The sequence below is a fragment of the Bactrocera dorsalis genome, chromosome 4 (genome assembly GCF_023373825.1).
Source record: "Bactrocera dorsalis isolate Fly_Bdor chromosome 4, ASM2337382v1, whole genome shotgun sequence".
Classification (NCBI taxonomy): domain Eukaryota; kingdom Metazoa; phylum Arthropoda; class Insecta; order Diptera; family Tephritidae; genus Bactrocera; species Bactrocera dorsalis.
The window spans coordinates 18,754,350-18,774,723 of record NC_064306.1 but is presented as its reverse complement, the minus strand read 5'-3'; the positions used below and the strand labels follow the sequence as shown (position 1 = coordinate 18,774,723).

At 35.7% G+C, this 20,374-nt stretch overlaps 2 protein-coding genes across 3 annotated transcripts in view; both read right to left on the bottom strand.

The window, feature by feature from the left end:
- Nucleotides 1–20,374, bottom strand: part of LOC125778137 (uncharacterized) — a 598,414-nt gene that overhangs the window by 381,328 nt on the left and 196,712 nt on the right. The window lies entirely within an intron of this gene.
- Nucleotides 5,119–20,374, bottom strand: part of LOC105227372 (cap-specific mRNA (nucleoside-2'-O-)-methyltransferase 1) — a 54,847-nt gene continuing 39,591 nt past the window's right edge. Inside the window, exon 2 of one of the 2 annotated variants that reach the window (XM_011206691.4) lies at nt 5,119–7,694. In XM_011206691.4, coding sequence (XP_011204993.2) covers nt 6,001–7,694 — 1,694 coding nt within the window. In that variant the 3' untranslated portion in view covers nt 5,119–6,000. Of the gene's footprint in view, nt 7,695–7,715; nt 9,094–20,374 lie in introns of those variants that run through there. The other variant, XM_049454644.1, reaches the window with a different exon arrangement.

Sequence of the window (20,374 nt, the reverse complement as noted above, 5' to 3'; positions counted from 1 at the left end):
GAAGTTCGAATAGCAATTGCTCGCCTGAAAAACAAAAAAGCGGCAGGGGCCGATGGATTGCCGGCCGAGCTATTCAAACACGGCGGCGAAGAGCTTATAGCATGCATCAACTTCTTTGTAAAATATGGTCGGACGAAAGCATGCCCAACGATTGGAGTTTAAGTGTGCTATGCCCAATCCATAAAAAAGGAGACCCCACAATCTGTGCCAACTACGGTGGGATTAGCCTCCTCAACATCGCATATGAGGTTTTGTCGAGCGTATTGTGTGAAAGATTAAAGCCGACCGTTAACAAACTGATTGGACCTTATCAGTGTGGTTTTAGACCTGGAAAATCAACAACCGACCAGATATTCACCATGCGCCAAATTTTGGAAAAGAATGAATGGAGGATCGACACGCACCACCTATTCGTCGATTTTAAAGCTGCTTTCGACAGCACGAAAAGGAGTGTCCTCTATGCCGCGATGTCTGAATTTGGTATCTCCGCAAAACTAATACGGCTGTGTAAACTGACGTTGAGCAACACCAAAAGCTCCTTCAGGATCGGGAAGGACCTCTCCGAGCCGTTCGATACCAAACGAGGTTTCAGACAAGGCGACTCCCTATCGTGCGACTTCTTCAATCTGCTGGTGGAGAAAATTATTCGAGCTGCAGAACTTAATCGAACAGGTACAATCTTTTATAAGAGTGTACAGCTGCTGGCGTATGCCGATGATATTGATACACCCGCGCCGTTAGTTCTGCTTTCTCCAGACTGAACAAGGAAGCAACGCAAATGGGTCTGGCAGTGAACGAGGGCAAGACCAAATATCTCCTGTCATCAAACAAACAGTCGTCGCACTCGCGACTTGGCTTTCACGTCACTGTTGACAATCATAACTTTGAAGTTGTAGATAATTTTGTCTATTTAGGAACCAGAATTAACACCACCAACAATGTCAGCCTGGAAATCCAAAGCAGGATTACTCTTGCCAACAGGTGCTACTTCGGACTGAGTAGGCAATTGAAAAGTAAAGTCCTCTCTCGACGAACAAAAGTCAAACTCTATAAGTCGCTCATAATTCCCGTCCTGCTATATGGAGTAGAGGCTTGGACGAGGGCAACAACCGATGAGTCCATATTGCGAGTTTTCGAGAGAAAAGTTTTGCGAAAGATTTATGGTCCTTTGCGCGTTGGCCACGGCGAATATCGCATTCGATGGAACGATGAGCTGTACGAGATATACGACGACATTGACATAGTTCAGCGAATTAAAAGACAGCGGCTACGCTGGCTAGGTCATGTTGTCCGAATGGATGAAAACTCTCCAGCTCTGAAAGTATTCGACGCAGTACCCGCCGCGGGAAGCAGAGGAAGAGGAAGACCTCCACTCCGTTGGAAGGACCAAGTGGAGAAGGACCTGGCTTCGCTTGGAATATCCAATTGGCGCCACGTAACGAAGAGAAGAAACAACTAGCCCGCTGTTGTTGACTCGGCTATAATCGCGTAAGCGGTGTCTACGCCAGTAAAGAAGAAGTAGATAGTTTCTGAATTAAAAAGAAGCTTCGTTAACGCAGTAAATTGCCTTGGTCTGTGGGAACAAATTCAACAATTATTAATGAATAATTGGCGGTTTTACATACGTTATTGTGCGAGACGCCAGTGGATGTATCACGGCGAATTTTGAAAATTTGTCAATGCAAGTAAGAAACATTTTTTTGTGATTTGAAAAGATATCAATGTGGAGTGTTTCTCCAGCGTATGATGGGACCTGTGTCTCCCCAAGTATTTGTTTTTTGGGGTGCCTATCGCGCTTTGCTTTAGTGTGTATCTTGTAATTTATTACTATTTCATAGGCCCACTTCGTCATTTTTGGAAAATAATAATCGCGAAGGATTTGTTTAGTATTTTCGTTATGTTTCGGGTCTGTGCGCGCGGCTATGTTCGGAGGTGAAAATTTCCATTTGTTCGTTTTTATCTGTAATGTCGACAACGATATTTTCGCAGTGCTGGAAATTGGTTGCCGGGAAATTTAGCACCAAATCATGTTGTATGCTGGCTAGTGTTGGTAGATCGCAGTGTATTTCGTTTACAACATCTGTGTTAATGAGTGGCCTTATTGTTTCAAATAAGGTGTTTTTGTCTGAGAAATTTATAAGGTATTTTTTGGCCGAAGAGTATGATAACTCGTTTCAATGGGAATTTTACTTCTTCAAGAACGATTTAATTTTTTAAACAGCGTAAAGGTTTTTCTTTCGTTTCGATCGTGTAGGTCAACGAATTTTCGCTGTGAATCGTTGCAGCATCTGACTGCATCTCGTTTTGTAAGCTGTTTAAATTTTGCCGTGATAGGGCATCCGCCAAATAGTTTTCTTTGCCTAGTTTGTAGAACACTTTTGCGTTGTGTTCATCAATGAATGCCTTGCATCGTTTCATTTTTGCATTCGTGTTTCTATCTGAGACGGCAAACGTAAGGGGTGGTGATCAGTGAAAATACAGGGTAGGCCATTTAAAGTTGACCCATTTGTTTCTAAAAAAAAGAACAAAAGAAAACAATGTTTTTTGTTCATTTCAAAAATAATTTATTTTGGTCCAAGGGGATTTGTTTCAGCTAATATTTAAAAATTAGATCGCGTAAATGGGCACCTTTAGCTTTGACAGCTAAATGCACTCTTTTTTCGACATTTTCCATGACTTTGGCCAATGTTTCGGATGATATGGCGGCTGTTTCACGTCGAATGTTGGCTTTCAGTTGAGCTAAGGTCTTTGGCTTATTAGCGTATACCTTGGATTTCAAATAACCCCACAAATAAAAGTCTGGTGGCGTCAAATCTGGTGATCTCGGTGGCCAGTCAACATCACCATTTTTCGATATCAATCGCCCGGGGAAAAATGGTCGCAATAAATTGATTGTTGGTCGAGCTGTATGGCATGTAGCCCCGTCCTGTTGAAACCAGAAGTTATCCATGTCATTTTCGCGAATAATGGGTATCACAAAATCCGTTATCATGGCTCGATAACGCTCACCATTGACTGTTGTCGTGGCTCCATCATCGTCTTCGAAAAAATACGGTCCGATGATCATATTCGCGCAAACACCGCACCAAACTGTTACTTTTTGGTCGTAAAGAGGCTGTTCTTCAATTAATTGAGGATTTTCGGTGGCATAAAATCGGCAATTTTGCTTGTTTACGCCTCCATTCAACGAGAAATGTGCCTCGTCTGACATGATGAGTTTTCGCCAAAAGTCAAGTTCGTTTTCAGCCATTTCGATGGCCCATTTGCCAAAATTAAGGCGCGTTCTTTTTCGGCTCAGCATACTCTTGTATCGCCCTGACCTTTTCAGAGTCAGTTTTAGCCTCGTTTTGGGTCACTAGAAATCATAAGGATTCGACGCTCTCTTAGTTAAATAACTTAGTTTTTTCTTGCGCTACTCTTATGTTTCCATCGGCTAAGCATTTTAAGACCGTATCAATATGTTGCACAAGATCAGTTTCGTTTTTACAAAAGATTATTACATCATCTACATATGTCAACGATGGCTCTTTGAAAAATGCTTCAGGCAGTTCACTGCGAATGCTGTTTTTTCGCGGTCTTGTTCCGCTAGATAAATTTATAAATTTGGTGATAACAGAATTTTAAATCTAGACGCGTAAAAATTTCGTCTTTCCTAGGTTCGCTAGGATCATTGGTATACTAGGCATTTTGTATCGGTCGGCTTTAGTTCGTTCATTTAGCTTCTTAATGTCGATTACCAACCGTTTATTTCGGTTTCTATTGCTGTCAAGGACTTTTTTGTCAACTGGGTTGTTGACAGTCGGTTCTTAACTTCCATTGGCTCTGGGACTTGCCCATGGTATTCTTTTTTGTTCCTATCTTGATAGCTGTTGCTTTTTGACAAAATGGGGGTTCATCTTTACAGTTTCTACCTTGTTTCTCGAGCGACCGATTTCTATTATTTCCCTGTGTCTGTTCTCTTTCTGAAATAGCTTTGGCGCAGGATGTCGAAAACATACTGCGTTCTTGCTCGATTCTGCTTCAATGGCTAGCACGAATGCAGACGCTAAATCTTTTGGCTGTGTCGGAAAAACAATAGCCTCAAGGGACTTTTTCAAGCCAGAAAAGAAGGCGTGGAGTGCATCTGCCCTGACCTCATCGGCGAGCAATGTAGCCTGTTCCACCTCGTGTGATGTTAAAATCTTGTTTGTAACTAGGGTCAACTTCCTTTCGACCTCATCATTATATTCCATGAGGCTTTATTCCCCTTGCTTGACCATTTCGAGACCCTGCCTCAATAGTCGTTGCGAAGTTTTATCTTACTTTATTTCTGATGATTATTACCGCTTGGTAATGCGTGCTGCTGCTGGTTTAAACAGCTCGTACGCGTCTACGGCCGATCGCCTCCATTCCACTTACTCTTCACACCCCCGCTAAACTCGGGAATTTACTTAATTATATCGAGATGAATATCACACCTGATTCCTGGATTTACCGAAATTATTTAATAAACTACCACTTGTGGCGCTTGAACGCACAAATTGTTAACTTTTGAGCTCATATCATTAAGCTGTGCCTGGAATCTTTGTCCTTGCTGCGCCATTGCTTGGCTGACAGCGATCTGCATTAGCTCTTGCACTGAATTAATATTCATGTCGCTTCGTATGTGGCTATCGCTAACTTCTACGTTCTCCTGATAGTTGTATTACTCTGTGTCCCACTGTGTTTCACTGTCTAATTCTACATTAATATTTTCAATTGCAATGTTGTAACGGAATTATATTGTGTCCTCTGACGATTATGTTATTGTCACTTCAGCGTCAAATAAGAAGGCAATGTTGTGTTACCGGCAGATGTTGGGTTACCGGTGCTGCCCGCAGGGGCTGGGAAACGAACTTATGCGTCAGCAGAATGTTGCAATAAAAACAAAGTGCATTGTATCATTCTTTCATTTCACAAACAAAAAGTGCAATTCTTACGTGTTAACTTGTATACCATAAAAAATGTCAAACTTTAAATAAAATTGTAAGTTTCCAAATTGTAACACTAGTGTTGCCAAATACCGAAATATAAAAGTCAACCCTCATACATATGTATTTGCTGAATTCTAGTTCGAGAATCAAATTAAAAAACTATGAGTTTAATTCAACGTTTAATGGGGAAGTAAGATTCAATTACATATCAATAACATTATCAGCTATAAAAATACGCATTCTTACAAAAGAAGGGTTGTAATTTAAATCGTTAAAATCATATATTTCTAACAAAAATGGTATTAGGTGTATTTATTACAAAGTAAAGAAAAACTTCATTTATTCTTAAATTTGAATGGATTTTATATCATAGGCTGGCTCTTGCTTTCGGATTTATTGTTGACATTTGTTTGTTGTATTTTATTTACTAATGGTCACATCCTATAAGCTTTCCATAACTTAATTCTTAATTATTTTCTAATACACAAAAAAGATATTGAAAATAAATGGGCAATTTAAACGAAATATACCCTAAAACTGGAGTTACATAGTAACAATATTTTATTCTCAGAATTAAATGCAAATGTAGTATTTTTGAACTGAGTAACGGAATATGGCGCCATATTATCGCTCTTCTTTAATTTTATTTTTGTGTTAAGTACTCTCGTTGGAGTTTTGTATTTACACTTATCGTTATGAAAAGTTATTACTGAATTATAATGATCGTCTTATTATAAGAAATTATATATCCTGAGTTCATTTAGTAAGGCAAATGGCTTTATAGACAGTTTGTTCAAAACAGTACTTAGAGTATAAAAAACACAGACGATTAGATGTAAAGAAATCAGTAAATGGTTTATTTACATGTTGTTAAATAAACGTACATCTTGGTAAATACACTAAAGTGAAATTATTTAAAATGTACACATAGGAATTTTTGAAAAGACTTTTAAGAAAAATATTTTAGTTATAGATGTCACAATATAACACTTTTATATGATTTTAATTAATTTAGTTACGATATTAAGCTTAAAATACAATTTATTTTTTAATTTTTTTCTTTATTGAATATAAATTTTGTTAAATCTTCTCGGTAGAGCAAATTTGTTTCTCGATGATTACATTTTTCTTCAACTTGCTTCAAATTGGTCCATTTCCACAGTAATCGTCTTTGGTAACTATTTCTAAATGAAGCGTACAAAGTATTTAGTATATCATTTGGCATACAATTTTTGTAAAACGATGTTTTCGTTTGCTTATTGAAATAATACAGTTTATGAGTTGAATGGGACATACTTGAGAAAAAATTGTGAAAAATTTCGCAAAACAACATAATGCCTCCGGGAACAAAAAACTTGTTTTCAGATGACAAAGTTAAACCTAGGCGGATTGAATTGTCTTTCAAAACATGTGACCTCATATCGTTAAAAAAATTGTTTAAATATTTTAATTCATATAAACATTTGCTGCGAATAGGACTACAATTGCCATCTTTGAATGGCTTATTAAGACTAAGAGAGTATTTTTGGCATAACCGAGAACGTTCTGAAAGTTTTAAACGTCGTATATCTATTCCTCCAAGCATTATCGCATCTATAATGTGCAAAGCGCATAATCTGGTTTGAGTTCTACCTTCACCAGTATACTCGTAAACAATTTCGCCATAAAATATTGATTTCGGTGATATGTCAAATATATATTCTACGGGTTCCCATTTTTTGCTGTCACTATATCGTAGCAAACAACCCTTAGATTTACATAAAAACATACTACAAGCATTAATACTAGTTTCGGCCCGTCCAACTGGGACAAAATACCAGTCATATATACTGTTAATATTGTTTTGGATGCATTCCGTTGTATGTAATTCTGTAGGCAAAGAATTAAAAAATAACTTATCATTCCAATCACCTAGAGCTTCTTCTAGAAATTTCTCTTGGGTTTTAGACTCTGGGGCTTGTCGAAGCTTATCTGGAAGTCCCCACAGTTCAAGACAACGTTTTCTTATTTCCGACTGTCTAGTTTCTTTAAGTTGTGTGTTTCTGCAATATGCTGCAATTTTTTTCAAACCTATAATTTGGTTTTGTCCAATGTCATTATTACTTTTAACAATATAATCTAAGAAAGTTTGATCAGATACAATGTGTTGTTGGTTGACAATTTCTAAAACATCTTCTTTACCCAAGTTTAAAATGTCATTGACGTGATCCAAGTACTTACAAACATAATCAGTATTTGGTTTCTTCCATTTACAAACTAAATATCGCTCTGAATTCGCCGGTCTACTACTATTAGGTTTCAATATAGATATCTGATCAAAACATTTATACATTAAAAATATCAATCCTATACTAAATGGCGTGAATAAATCAAATAATTTGCAAAGAAAACTGCCGTTAACTCGAAGGATTTTTAGTGCCATCAAACATTGACACAAATAAAGTTGCTTAGAAAGAATTTCTTGGATATTTTCTTGACCCTCAACTGAAAACCCTCCATCTGCCATAACGAAATGAACACCGGATTCACAATGCTTTAGCACGTAATCTGCAAAAGAGTCTTGATTGTCTTTAAAATATATATTTCCGTCTTTTCTGACTCCGTAGTAAGTGTCAAATGATTCTGGAGAACCGGCAAAAAATTTATCTAATTTGAAGTCATTAGGGCCACGTAAAGTAAATCCAAATCCTTTTGCTTCCCAGGATTTCCTGTAAAGTATGTATTCCGAGAAACCACCGGGTCCTGTTAAATATATAAAAAATATATTAAATTTATCATGAGTCAGTGTTGATAGCTTTTAATTGGGATCGTGCTTTAATACTATTGTGAAACTACTAAAATAATTCTATGCATCCATATTTAAATATTTATCGAATAGAACCATAGGGTGGTTTTCAAAATAATCCTTACAAACGAAGCATTCTTCTTAGTTTTCTCTACTCACCTTTATTCGTTTACATTTGAATTTTTGATAGCTATTCTTGGAAAGTTTGATACAATTAAATATTTATCATAAATATATTTAGGTTATTTTCTCAATTAAACTTTGTGTATGGGAGCTAAGCGAAGTATTGACCAATTTCAGCCCATTTTTTACACACGGACAAACTATTGTCATGAACCGATTTACCCTGAATTTTAATTATATATCTCACACATTGACCGATATTTACGGTAATAAGTAAACTATAGATACTGAGGTCCAAATTTCGCTACCTGGAAATGGAATTTAAAATTATGTGATATGGGAAGTGGGCGTGGTTGTCGTTCGATTTACTTCTTTTTCGTACTGTAACATAGTATAACTTACCCGGAAGTTCAAAAATTTTTGACATTCATACACACTATTATCAAGACAGGATTCTCTCCAAGTTTGAATTATTTATCCTAATTTACGGCTTAGTTATGGCACTTTATAAGTTTTCGATTAATGGCATTATGTGGATGTGTCAGTGATCCGATTACGCTTATCTACAATACCAAACTTTTTATGGCGCCAAGAGACATGTCTACTAAGTTTCACCCAGATATCTAAAGTATCGCTCAAGTCAACTTGACTCGTCTTCTAAACCATTATATGTATAACACTTTATTAATCTCCAATAGTTTTAGGTGATACTTACAACCGTTAGGTGGACAAAACTATTATACTCTGTAGAAACATATTGCACGGACGGACAGAAAGACAGTCACCCGGAATTCAACTTGTCTCGTCATCCTTATTATTTATACGAGGTGTGTTCAAAAAGTATCGCGAATTTTGAATTTTCGGGGGTTACGTATATTCGAATTTCGAATTTTTTGTGGCGTTATGTTGGTACTCATGTTTCTCACTCATGCCGACAAGCTCGGCCATTTCGAATGTTTATTTAATTGTTGACAGCTGCTTTGCTTGCACGTGTTTTGGATCGTCTTCGATTTTTACCTATCAAAAAAATTGCACCACGATAACGCCCCTGCTCACACATCGTTGCTTGTGCGCGACTTTTTGGCCAAAAACAACACACTAATGATGCCGCAGCCACTGTATTCCCCAGATCTGGCCCCCTGTGACTTTTTCTTGTTCCCTAAACTGAAGAGGCCCATGAAAGGACGACGTTACGCTTTTCTTGACGAGATAAAGACGGCATCGAAGGAGGAGCTGAAGAAGATAAAAAAAAAAAGATTTTTTGAAGTGCTTCGAAGATTGGAAAAACCGTTGGCACAAGTGTATAATATCTCATGGGGATTACTTTGAAGGGGACAAAACAGATATTCATGAATAAATAAATAATTTTTGAAAAAACATAAAATTCGCGATACTTTTTGAACACACCTCGTATATGTATTATATATAACTCTTTATCTATCTCCATTCGTTTACGGTGATACATATAACCATTAGGTGAACAAAACTATTCTACTCTGTATTAATATGTTGCAAGAGTATAAAAATAGTCCCATTTGCTAGATTACACGTAAACACTTTTGGAAAGTTTTAAAATAAGCTTAATTTATGCGTTTATAATGAAAAAGGTTAAATGAAACGACTTAAAATGTGTCGTAAAAACACATTTCACTGCACTCTTAATCTTTGAAAATAAATATATTTTTCACTGAAAGTTCATACAGAAAAGATTCAAACTGATTGGTTGCTGAAGTTTTCCAAATTTTTTTGTGTTAATTTATCCTAGAAGTAATTTAAAATATTAAATTTAAAAGGCTATAAACCTTTTTGGGTTCTTTATTGTAAGTATATATGTTATGAAGTAGTTTCGTATTTAAAAACTTACTTTAAACTTCAACCATATTTTAATTTGAGTTATTTTATTCATCTCCACCGCTGGTCGTCTTACCGTGGCGAAAAAGCCTAAAGATAGTATTGGGCGCAACCTAACTGAGAACGCATATTCCTACTATGAACTAAGAGAGATATCTCATATTTCCACAGATTAGGATATGGATGAATGAACCTCTTGGTTTTACACCCATTCCTGTTTGTGAAGTTGTGAGGACACCCATACCAACATACCGACTTTGCATTTAAAGCCAATCCCTTCCGGTTGACTCGTGGGAACAGAATGAACACAAATAAAGATTCAAGAAAAAAAACAACAACATCTAAGACCTAGACGACTAAAGCTTTGACGGTGAAGTGAAGGAACTCTGCTTAAAAAACCAAGGCAGGCAACAAAGCTGACTAGTTGATAAGGGACTTCAGCAGCGTGCCCAGAGACAGCCTGCAGGTGGCCGTCATAGGCGACAATTCTAATATGAAATAGATACAAATTTATTTTTTTTCCAGCTAGGTGGTAATAATAATTGTTATTATTTGTAATATTTCAAATAAACAAATTTTATACACAAAAAGTGCGGATAGTAATCATGGTAAGGTTTGACAACTTTTTTTCATTTTTTTTTTTTAATTTTTTTTTTCTGAACCATCAACATCTCAAGAATATTGTGTTAAAGTTTTAGGTCATTCGGAGAAAAACTAACGAAGTTACAGCAAGTTGAATAACGGTACCTCTAACTTGGGTTTGCGCTCCTTCCAGCTACCTGCGCTGAGTGTACAAAACTTTAAATCGATTTTCCCAAATATGTCATTTTTAAAGTCGGTGACCAGCCTACAGAAAAAACTACTGCATCGATCGTTTTGAAATTTTGTACAAATATTCTACATATACGAGTATATAGCTCTCGAATGACGTCGAGTTTTTTTTAATTACTAACAATTTTACAATAACAAATAGGTCGATTTTTTCGTCTAAAATCGTCATTTTGGCTTGAAAATGGTACCAAAAATTGAAAAATTATACTTAGAATGATCTGCTATTTTAAATCAACATAAGGTTCTTTTTGTGTATGTTCATTCCGTTTCTTTTTCTACTTAAGGGGGGAGCCTACTTTAGAGGATTCAAAAAATCTATATTTTCAAGGATTTTTTTGTAAAGGAAAGAAATGTCTGATTGAAATGAAACTTTTAGGATTTATTCTTATATATTTGAAGAGTCTTCTCAAATTTTTTTATTATTATACATTAGATGTTCTTCATGTTTGAAGAAATTTACGGAGGCACCTCGAGTGTGTGTGTGGCGGGCAAGATGCAGGACGCAATTTTATTTTGAAACAAAAAAACAAATAGTGTAATTCCTAGTCGAACCAAGAAAATTCAACAAAAAGTGAAAAATTCAACAATTTTTCACAGATAAAAAAAAATGAATTAAAAAAAAATACTTTAAATTGTTTAAAAACCGGATTAATGTTAACTTTCTTAAGGTATTTTAGGTTCACCTAGAAGAGAATTTAATTCCAAATACAACGCATTTTGATTCGTTTCGATAGGACGTTTACTTTTTTTCTATCCTGCCCGCCAATTAAGAATAATCGTAAAAATGAAAAACCGAGAAATCGACCTTCAAAGTTTTCGCTTTCCATCAAAAACTTTGGGAACATATTCTTAGATTATTTTTAAAGAGATTTAAGCAAAAAAAAAAATAATCGATTTTTTTAAGTTTCTAAAGTAGGCTCCCCCTTAAGCTGTTCAGTTGGTGAAATACTGTCGAACTGTTAAGAGTATTTGCTTATTAAAATGGAAGTGGAAAAATTTAGTTAGCTTATTAGACATAAGCAATGTGAGCAATGTTGATTTTTCTAGTGATGATTCGGTTGTTCATCCAAATTTTGATATAAGTAATGGCACTGCTCCAAGCTCAGATTTAGAGAGCGAAGTTGTAAGTACTAAACTCATTTATTGGATAGTAATAATAAAAATTAAAATTTTGGAAAATTCGGAAAGTGTTGCAAATAAAGAGGTTCCAAAGAAAACCTCGCGAAAAGAATCAAGAAATCTCGGGGAAAGTTATACTTCAGCATCTAGAAAAATTATTCCTGTTCGTATTGTGCACCCGCTGTAATCTTGCAGAAAAGATGCGCTGATAAAATAACATACGAGGAACAGCAAATCATTCACAAACAATACTACTACTTTTTTGAGGTTAGTGGTAATAGAATTTCAGTTTGCCAAAAATGCTTAAGATTCACGTTGTCCGAAACCGAGCAGTTCATAAAAACAGTTGTGAAGTCAAAACTTGAAGAAGGAGTTAAAATTTAAAAAACCTAAAGTTGACACTTGCCACAAATGTGATTTGCTTCAACGTAAAATACAAGTTGCCAAGTCTGAGGAACTTGAATCTCTAATAGAGCAAACTGAACATTTCAATATAGCACAACAAGCTTATGATGCTAAAAAAACTGATAAAGAAAAATCTCTAAATGATAATAAACTAAGTGTTTTGTTTCGATCTTCAACAGTGCCTTCCTACACCTCTGTTGAGAACTTTACTGTCATTCTACAAAGGCCTTTATACCTTTAACCTTACCATACATGACTGTGCAACAAATCAACTAATATGCTACATGTGGCATGAAGCAATAGCTAAAAGAGGTGGAAACGAAATAGCTTCATGCGTGTTTACTCATTTACTGGAATTAAATGCAAACGTAAATCATATTGTTTTCTACAGTGACTGCTGCCCCGGCCAAAACAAAAACTCTTTCGTTGCAACTATGTTTTCTATTTTCATGCAACTAGAAAACAATTTAAGCATTATAGATCATAAATTCACGGTCCCTGGACACACACACACATGGAGTGCGATAGTGACCACGCTGCTATAGAGAAAAAGAAAAAAAATCTTCAATAAAAATCCATCATCCTCGTGATTGGTACCAATTTATAATAACAGTCGGAGTGAAGAAAAAATTTTTAGTTAACGAAAGGGATCAATCAAATATATGTATATGATTTTGCCTTCGCATCAAAAAGTGTATTTACTTGGCGTAAAGTGGATGACAACGGTGATAAATTCAATTGGCATGACATTAAATGGTTCAGATTTACTAAGGAATACGGAAAAATATATTTTAAAACATCATTAAGTGAAGGTGATCCTTTCAAGTGCATTAATATAACAAAGCGAGGAATCAATTCCGTCAAAATAAAAGATTTAAAAAATTGTTATGTTGCACCAATAAAAATTAACACAAAAAAGAAAAATGATATTATAGATATGCTGCCGATAGTGGATGAAATTTATAGAGGCTTGAACTTATCTTCAGAAGAGTCATAGACTGTCATCCAGATCTAAACGAAAACGATGAAAGCAACGATTAAATATAGTACAATCAAATATTTACAAGCTAAAAAACTTAAACATTTTATTTTTTGGATTTTTTTTCGTTTTAGGATGTCCTTTTACTTACTTGTTTCAATTTTAACAGAAGCTCTTTTGTCCGTAACAAAATCTTAAGTCTAATTAAGACATCGTTTCTTAGTTATTTTCGTTTTACAAAACATCTTAGGTACAAAACAACAAAAAACAATACCTTCAAACAAGCTATTTTTCAAAACTTGTCTAATTTTAATTTAATTATAGTTAAACTTTTTATTGTGCTAAACATTTTTTTTTAACTGCAGCAACATGACTTTAAACAAAATCGTTAATATCTCCAAACACGATTTTTAGACTTAAGATGTTATGACAAAACGACACAGATATGTATGATCAAAAATACAAAACCACCAGTCAAAATTCAGCGCTGGTTTGGTTGCACAGGAAACCCAAATACTTAAAATTGAGCTCGGATTATTTGTTGTCTTTAAAAATTGTTTATTAAATTTATTAAAATTACTATATTATTTATTTATATATTTAAACAATTTTTTTTATTTATTTTAATTATTTTTTTAATTTTTTTAAAGTTAGTTTTAATGTTCTTAAATTTTTTTCCACCGTCAGGTTTAATTATTTTTACTAAATTCTACTATGTTGTAAATTTTAAGTTATTTTTTAAATTTATTAAAATTTTAAATTTATATACTTTTATTTAATTTCAGATTACCAAGCTTAGTTTTAAGCTATTTACTCGACAATCCGGCCAGTCCCCATCCGGAGTTTGACTTCACAGAAACCCTTAGAGGCTACAAGGTCAAGAGCGCAAACCAGGCCTCACTGGCTTTTCTTTCGAGTAAAGTCGCTAAATTAAGCTACTCTTTCGTAGGCCTCAAATTCAAGCTTATAACCGCCAAGAATATCCCAAGGAGACTTCGTGTGCGTATTTGGCTGCCCTCTCTAGAGGAGCTAAGCGAAAAGCTCTTACAGTGTTTCAACCCTCTTATATGAGATGCATCGACATCAGCTTGATTCAAGAGCTCTGGGTGAAAGAGAACGCGACCAAGGGCCTACACAGCAGTACATACAACATATTTTACAAATAAAATCAAGGTAAACTAAGGCCATTATGATTAAAAAAAAGATATGATAGCATTTCATTGTATATAGAATAGCAGATACCAAGATGGTGAGGGAGCACCCTAAAAGACCGATGTCAAAGCCTTTCCAGCCGACTATTCGTCTTTCCACGCCTGAGAACCGGTTCATCATGTGCATTCCACTAGAATCACTGTCGTTTGGAGAAGTAAAAAGTGATGGAGCTATGTTTCTATTGTCACACACCGATTAAAAAATTCGGTTTTATTACGGTTAAAGAGCACTCAAACACGTTTCAGAATCAGTTATTTGTTGAATTATGAACTTGCGAGGCACCCACTTTGCACAGAGCTTTCGCCTCTTTAAGCTTAGCAAATATCTTTTCATCGCTAGATTTCCCTGAACCCAATTCAACAGTATTTTCCCCAAAAACCAAAGCTTTATTAACACACGAAATGCTTTATGATGCATTTTTTATAAACTAACACAAGTTGATTCACAAAAATGATATATCTCATTAACTAATAGTTATAATCCAACTAATAGTAATTACATAGATGGTAGTAGTAGTAGTATTATTTATGTATCAGCCACAGTGAAGCTTGGACGGGTCCTCTAGCCTTATATATAAAAATTAAACGCCTTTTTTGTATGTCCGCACATTATGCCCGAACCACAGCACGGATTGACGTAAAAATTTGCACGGGTATTCCTTCAGTCCTGGGGAAGGTGCTAACGTTGCTTTGCCTTTTTCGCAAAACCACCCTCGATTTCGCAATTTATGTCTATATTTATAACTCAAGAACGGCTATACCGATTTGGTTGAAATTTGGTGATGAGGTAGTTTGGGACCTCGGAACGGGCATAGGCTACTTTCTATCGTTTTATGTTAAAAGTCATAACAATTCATAAATAAAAAAAGTTATATTTCAAAACATAAGCATGTGTTCAATATTCATGTAAGAAGCACTTGAACATTTTTTCTTCAAAAATAAAAAATTAAATCACACACATACTGCCATGGAACAGTGGTTTTTGTTTACATACACATATACTTATATGAATTATAGTGATAGTTGTAAATGAATAAGAAAAGGTGGAATCATAATTTGAGATGAGTGCATAATAGCTGACAAATATTCCTGAAGCTTTGCACAGAACTATGCAAAATTTAAAAGGAACGATGAAGTCTGTGTTTTCGTAAGTGTAGCACCTGGGTTTTAGCCGTGATTTTCGAGCCTAGTCCTACACTGTTATTCACTATAACAAGAAGCATATACGATGCAGATGCAGAGACTGCGAAGATGTTGTTACATCATATATATTTATGTTCATTATGTACTATTCTTAAAGTGATTTACGATGTCAATAAAAAATGTAGATTACCAACTTAACTATTCCATTATATTGTTATCACGATAAATGATATCTTTGGCAACAAAAAGCGAGCGGAGGGCGCGGGTTTATACTAGTATATTCTAAAAGCAATTTAACCGTGCGATTCTGTAACGTGAGACAGTCTCAAGTCTCTAAATTTGAGATTTTAAGTTACGAGACAATTTTTGAGACTTGAGACGATTTTGCTATTCTATAAGTGACAGTCACAAAATCTATTACATTTCATTATTCAGAGATGTTTTTACACTTGAATGAAAATAAATATGTCGATAACAAATATTAAATTTTCTATAACATAGTCAAAAAACATAATTATCAATAAAAATTAAAATATATGTTTACTTTGTTTCATAATATTTACGAAATGTATGTAAAATTGATTTATTTTTCATCTTTTCGTGTTTAAGTTGCTGCAAAATATAAAAAAACGACAATCGATTAATATCTATGATGATCTCTATTCAGTATATTCAAAATGGCAGACAAGAGCTCTTTTTAGTCTCAATATTTTGAGACTAACGCTAGAACCTGTTAATTGAGATTTTGCCTCAAAATGACTCAAATAGAGACTAGAGACTGGTTACAGAATCCCGCTATAAGTATATGTAATAGAGGCGATAACTCCACAGCTCCGAAGCTCTGTAAATTTTTCAGTTTGGGAGGAAGCCTATATCCGGGATGGCTGAAGTACTGCTTTGAGCGTTGGCGGCCTTGGCCGCGATTTAAAAAAAAAAACCCCTAGTCGAACCAAAACCCGAGTTGACTACAGTACTTTCGCGTAGTTGTTCTTCTTCTTTTTCTATTATTTTTCTTTACTCGCGTAGAATTACGGTTATAGCCGAGCTAATAACAGAGCGCCAATCATTTCTTCTTTTTGCAAGATAGCGCCAATTGGAGATTCCATGCGAGCCAGGTCCTTCTTCACCTGGTCTTTCCAACGGAGTGGAGGTCTTCCGCTTCCTCTGCTTCCCCCGGCGGGTACTGCGTCGAATACTTTCAGAGCAAGCGTGTTTTCGTCCATTCGGACGACATGACCTAGTCAAAGTAGCCGCTGTCTTTTAATTCGTTGAACTATATCAATGCCATCGTATATCTCACACAGCTCATCGTTCCATCGAATGCGATATTCCCCATGGACAACGCACAAAGGATCATACATCTTTCGCAGAACCTTTCTCTCGAAAACTCGTAACGTCATCGTCCATGCCTCTGCACCATATTGAAAGACGTGAATAATGAGTGACTTAAAGAGTTTTGGTTTTGTTCATCAAGAGAAGATTTTACTTCTCAATTACCTACTTAATCCGAAGTAGCACCTGTTGGCAAAAGTTATTTTGCGTTGGATATCGAGGCTGACATTGTTGCTTCTGTTAATACTGGTTCCAAGATAGGAGAAATTATCCATGATAGTGACGTGGGTGCCTAGTCGCAAGACTGTTTGTTTGATGACAGGAGATATTTCGTCTTGTTCACAACCATGTTCATTTGGTTCGCTGCCTTATCTAATTTGGAGAAAGCATAACTGACAGCGCGGTTGCTAAAGCCAATGATATCAATATCATCAGCATACGCCAGCAGTTGTATACTCTTGTAGAAGATAGTATCTTCTCTGTTTAGTTCTGCAGCTCGAATTATTTTCTCCAGAAGTAGGTTGAAGAAGTCAAACGAAAGGTCGTCGCCTTGTCTGAAACCTTGTTTGGTATCGAACGGATCGGAGAGTTCCTTCCCGATCCTGACGGAGCTTTTGTTGTTGCCCAATATCAGTTTACACAGCCGTATTAGGTTTGCGGGGATACCAAATTCAGGCATCGAGGCGAAAAAGACTTGACATCCCAGTGGCGGGTAATAAAAAAAAATATTTGCGATAGACAACTGCAAAAATCATTTTTTTGGGTGAATTTGAAATTTATAGTGGTGAATCCGAATGTCCGAATTTTACACCCTGGGGCCCTATTCTGTATCTCGATTTGTAAATGTATTCTATTCGAAATTCGGATCTACTTTATAATTATGCGAAAGTTGTACCACCCTGTGCCAGAATAACTACGTACAATTTTCGTTTTTGCTTTCTACAACTCAAAAGCTAACGAATATTTTATCCGAAAATTGGCATGAAAATCCGAAAATCGAGTTACAGAATATACAAAATCCGAATTCGAGTAAATTTTTTTTTCGAATCGAGTTACAGAATAGGCCCCCTGGTCACCAGTCCAGAGCAGTATGGAAGCTCAACTGGTAGTAGTTTCGGCTACGAGGTCTGACCGGAGACTTAATTCTGGTACCACGGCGAGCAGGAGCCCTTGGAGTTCGCTCCAACCTGCTCATGCGGTAGGCCCTGAGGGGAGTATCGTGGTGGTTGTGGTTTATACCCAAATGCGGGAAGAGTTTTCGATCACTCAATGTGGAGTTGCATTGCAACCGGGTGTCGGACCCATAGTACGGCAGAGGTTTTAGATGGGCCTCGAACCCTACCAAGGTGGTTAGTGTGTCCATTCCACACTGCCAATTGGTACTGAAAATGCTTGGCATTCTCAAGGCGCTGATCAACGCATCGATTTGATCCCTTGTACTTTTGAGTACCGTAGAGTAATGCTGTCGTCAGCAGGTACCAGGTAGTTAAAATTTTGACAACTTATAAAAGTAATTATAGAGATGAATTCACGAGGAAACAGTGATCAGATTTAAAAAAAATCGTTCTTTATAAAATAAGTAAGTTATGACATATGATATTTATTCGTAATTATGCATTTATTTATGGTTTTATTTATTCCAACCAATACAGCAAATATACTTTTAAAAGGAAAGTGCTTGTCTCCTTAATTTTCCTTATTTAAGTAAGAAGTAAAAATAATATTTTTGTACAAATTAAGCTCATGAGCAGCAACAAGTCTCAATAATAAATGTAAGTCGGTAAGTGCCGGAGCTAGTACTTCATTGTTAAACTTTTAACTTCAAGATACAGACTGAACTTAAAAATATTGAACTGTAATTGAACCTAAAATCAATAATGTCTTGCCAAACGATGATAAAGTCAATGCCAACAACATAGAGCATGATGCCTGCTGCAAGCCAAACCTTATGTGATCCGGCGGTTTCCAACTCATCCTTGAAGTTTTGAATGGCGCGCAAAATGTAGTTATTCATCCTCTGCAGTTGGGGCATGCTTAGTACTGGATCGTGGCTGATGATGTTGAGTAGAGGCGACCCTGCTACGCCTGGCGATCTGTTTCACATCTCGCGTCGATTTAGATACCTTGTGTCGTTGATTGTTGCAAAAGAGAGAAAAGTGATGAGATGTGTCCCGTTTGTGGTTATCTCCGGACCATCGTCTGTGCTATCTTTCGCTTTCCTCTCGTTGATAATAATTATGCCGTTATCGACTTGTGTTATAGGCCTTAGGTGGCATGGCTGGGTGCGGCTGAGGGCTGTGTCTCCGGCGTGCAATGCTCGTGCACAGGTGTCTTGCGCTGCCAGTTTACAGACGGCGACATAGGACGTCCTTACGCATTCATTTACCGCTAGTAAATTGCATTCGGCTATGGTATCATTTTGAAGCTGTAGTCTGACGTGTTGGTGTATCACCGGGAAGATGGTGTTTTTCTTAAAGATCAGCTTCATTCAATGATACGTTATTAATGTATGGACAATATTCTCGGACTGAAAGACTTTCAGTTAGGCTAACTATGGAAATTTGGGCAGGATGTTCATTCATTACACGACTCTACAAACAAATTTTCGTTCTTTGTCCTAATGTTTATTTTATGATTTTCTGATTAATTATGAAAAAAACGATAAGAATATACCTTTTTTCGTATAAAGTTTGCTTTTGTAAAAGTTATAGTAATAATACTAGTAATAATACTATATTTGGGGTTTATTAAGAGATAGTAGCTATGAACATAAAAGAAAAAGTGTGTACTTTTAAATTATTTTTTACTTTTTTTAATTTATTTTGATAGTAAAACTTAATTAAAATAATAAAAATGTTTTTTAAGTGATTTCATTTTCATTTTCAATTAAAAATTAAAACCACATATTTTAAAAAATATCCTTAAAGCGGTTTCCTAAATAAAAAAAAGCAAACTTTTTCCTGGCATATATTTTTTTTTTCGTCTAATTACGACCTAAAACACGGAAATTCACTCCCTTAAAGTTATTGTCAAATTTTGTGTTGACCCGCGTTATTGATTTCAAATCATCATGGCCCAAAATATTGGGATTTTTAATAACCACTTTGGCTAGTGTAATTGTGAATACAAAGTTCGATATTTGATATATTATTCTATTTGATGCTAATAGTGCTTCCTGCAAATGCGGGGTGTCAACTGATTCACTTTTTTATTGTTAATTATTTGGTTCACCGTAAACTATGAAAATGCTATTTTATAATAGATTGGAAAGGTTTTAATTGAAAGCAGCCACTATTTAAGGGGCTATACCAGTGTGACACTTTCAAAAAAAAAAACAAATTTTTATTTGCTTTTTCGATAACTTTTATTTCCTAATCTTCTGTCATTTTTTACGAAAACTTTTTCGCCTACCTCAAGTACCCTGTTTTGTCTATTCGGGTTGGATCTTTCAATGTTATCGCGCTGGACTTTGGCAATTTTATTTTTAATGGCCGGCCTATGTTCGCTGGACGCTGCATGTATTATGCCGATGGGTGTTTTGGTCTGTGACCGAATGTACAGATCGATTGTATACGATTGTTGCTTTTAATTTCAACTCGACTGTATCGTCTGACTTTTTTGTAGGCGAAACGCTCTGGCTATG